Source organism: Cotesia typhae, unplaced genomic scaffold (genome assembly GCF_013202065.1).
Source record: "Cotesia typhae breed Kobodo isofemale line unplaced genomic scaffold, CoteBio_Ctyphae scaffold_45, whole genome shotgun sequence".
NCBI classification, from domain to species: domain Eukaryota; kingdom Metazoa; phylum Arthropoda; class Insecta; order Hymenoptera; family Braconidae; genus Cotesia; species Cotesia typhae.
This window is the reverse complement of record NW_027423777.1, coordinates 481,805-484,535: the sequence shown is the minus strand read 5'-3', so window position 1 is coordinate 484,535 and position 2,731 is coordinate 481,805. Positions and strand designations below refer to the sequence as shown.

Sequence of the window (2,731 nt, the reverse complement as noted above, 5' to 3'; positions counted from 1 at the left end):
AAGGATTCAAAATATAGAGCTATGAATAGAAGTAAACCAGTTATCATTAAAATAAGTTACTCTTACAATTAGTAATAAAATTCTTCATGCAAAAATAGTCTGTAATAATAATTATCAGTTCAAAAGAAAGTTGACAATAGTTTTAATTTAAACATTTCGGACAGAGCCACTCAATTACGATTTCTTCAGTAACGCCCACACAATTCCAGTGGTACCAGTATAAACATAGGTCACATTCGATGCTATTATTATTTTCTAAATTTTGTTGACATTCTTTGCACGTCCAATTATTGCTCTCAAGTTTATTTTCAATTATTTTTTGGTACACAACGAACGCATTAGGTTCGAAAAACTTTTCAATCAGATCATTGGTTATTGAAGTACTCGCTAAAACATCACTAATGTTTGTTGATTCTAGATGTTTTAAATCATTTTCTGAAATTTTTTTGTTACCAAGTACGATATCGTTGATTACAGACCTTTCTTTGATAATCATAGATAAAACCATAAAACTTTTGGCCGTCTTTTTCATATTTTCGAACGTTTTACTATTGGAAGATATTCTTCGGATAGGTAAACCGACTGGACGAAGTTGGCGTCCTTTACCACGTCCTCGCGAACGACTCGAATGAATTGTTAATGAACCACCATTTAATTTCGATGAAATATCTTCATCTCTTGATTGGACGTGGTATTGAACTAAATCCTTGTTAAAAAATACTAACATTTCATTAACTTGAAGTAATTTATTTTTTTTCTCCTCTTCATTGGTTGAAGCCACTATGTTAATTTGGAGTTTCATTAATAATTCATTAAAATTATCTTCTAATACAATTGCTGAATCGACGACATCATTGTAAGCTTCAAGTGAACTGGCAGTTTCTTGGAACGGTAATACATGAGTGTTCTGAAATTATTTGAAATAAAACGATAACTAAAATGGTCTCTTATTAAACAATTAGATCTAAAACGGTATAAGTAACAAAAATATATTGTTTTTAAGAAAAATATATTGTTTTTAAGAAAAAATATATTGTTTTTAATTTATGAACATTTTGAAGCATGTACGGTTAATCTTGTCATAATCTGGCATTCCGATGATAATTTCCAAGACTCATCAAGCTATAAAATTTTAAATAAATCAAGTAATTAGCAATAAAAAAAATAAAAAAAAACAAAATAAAACACTAAAATCCCCATCGCAAATAAATTGTGTTATTTGGATAATTTCCAAAATATATTGACGTCAATGCCATTTGACTGGACTGTGTCAATGTCATTTTTATGCATGCCCTGATTAGAAAAAGAGATTTAAAAAGATTCGAAATGGCTCAAAGAGATTAAAAAAGATTCATTTTGACATATATATAGATATACATTTTGCATGGGTTGAATCTTTTTAAATCTTTTTTTTAATTAGGGCGAAAAATTGTTCTTTTAAAAAAACATACTAAAGAAAAATTTTTGTCACATATATCCTTTTAGTTTTAATTACTTTCAATTAGTAAATGAATGATTATGAAACTAATGGTGAACTTACATCTGATAGATCTTGATCTTGCTCATCAAAAGTTTCAAGAGCATTCTTCTTCGGCAATGAAGCAGGTTGGGTTGAAAAAGCTTGTGTGCCCTTTTTACGACCCTAAAGAAATATTTCAAGTATCAAAATAAATTATAAGATTGATAACTATAATAATATCATATTAAAAATAATTGCTAAATGATTACGAAACTTACACCTCCCTGAGCAATACTTTTTCAGCCATCTCTGAGTACATTTGAAGCCGTGGAAGCTGTAAAAAATAAGTGCAAATATTTAAATTTAAAATATCAAATAATAATAAAGAAGTTAAAATTTTTTTGTCGTAAGTAATCGCACAAAGATGAAAAAAAGCGAAATTCTTGATGTTCCAACATAAATAAGTAATATTTAACTTCTTCATCACCAACATTGACTTTTTTTTACTTACCGCATGAGGTTCATGGTCATGATCTGGCATAAATGCTGTTATTCTTAAAAACTGTTTATCTTTTGTCGTTCTCACTGTCAAAGCAGCAGGACATAATTTTACAGTTATGCTGAAAATGAAAATGAATAAATGAAGCATTAAAAATAATTTTAACGAATTAAATGATTTTATAAGTAAAAAAAAAAAAAAAAACAAACTGTGGGTATTTTTGTTGAACTCTCGAACTGTTACCGGTTTCGGATTAACGCTACACCTAAAATAACGCTCATCGTATTTTAAAGCACAATTGTAATCCTGACGTAAATTCTTCATGCTTTCCAACTTTTTCGCAGTTGTACTAGTAAACGAATATTTTTCTTTCTCTTGGTACATGATTAGCTTCGCCTCAAATTCATCGTAACTAGCGAACAGATCGCCAACGTTAAATAACTGCTCATTACCCATAATCAAGTTTTTGGATAACTTTTTATTCAAAATAACAATATAATTAGGTTATAATAACAATTTGTAACTTTATTAATATTGTAAATGTTTGCAAAGGTTATAAGTGTTTCTAGTACACGGGGAGTGGTGAAATATTGTCTATTTAAGATAGGTTCTCTCACCGATAAACTCAGAGTAAAAGGCCTGTACTAGTAGCTGATAAGTTAGATTTTATTTAGCTAAACCTATACTTACAGCGTCAGTGAATGCACAACACAACAGATACATAATAATGACTTATTACCATAAAATTTCTGCAATTCTTTTAAGTTGGTAAT

The 2,731-nt window shown here is 28.9% G+C and overlaps 1 protein-coding gene across 1 annotated transcript; it reads right to left on the bottom strand.

Moving 5' to 3' along the window:
- On the bottom strand, positions 1-1,753 carry LOC141536928 (uncharacterized). Its single transcript, XM_074257734.1, has 3 exons — positions 1,738-1,753; positions 1,541-1,642; positions 1-907 (listed from the first exon to the last, which is right to left on the bottom strand). The coding sequence occupies exon 3, from the start codon at positions 800-802 to the stop codon at positions 143-145; it is 660 nt and encodes a 219-aa protein (XP_074113835.1). The 5' UTR covers positions 803-907; positions 1,541-1,642; positions 1,738-1,753; the 3' UTR covers positions 1-142.
- Between the last annotated feature and the right edge of the window lie 978 nt (positions 1,754-2,731).

Bases quoted from the DNA above. Each gene is read 5' to 3' on its own strand.
- LOC141536928 (XM_074257734.1), bottom strand. From the start codon at position 802: ATGAAACTCCAAATTAACATAGTGGCTTCAACCAATGAAGAGGAGAAA.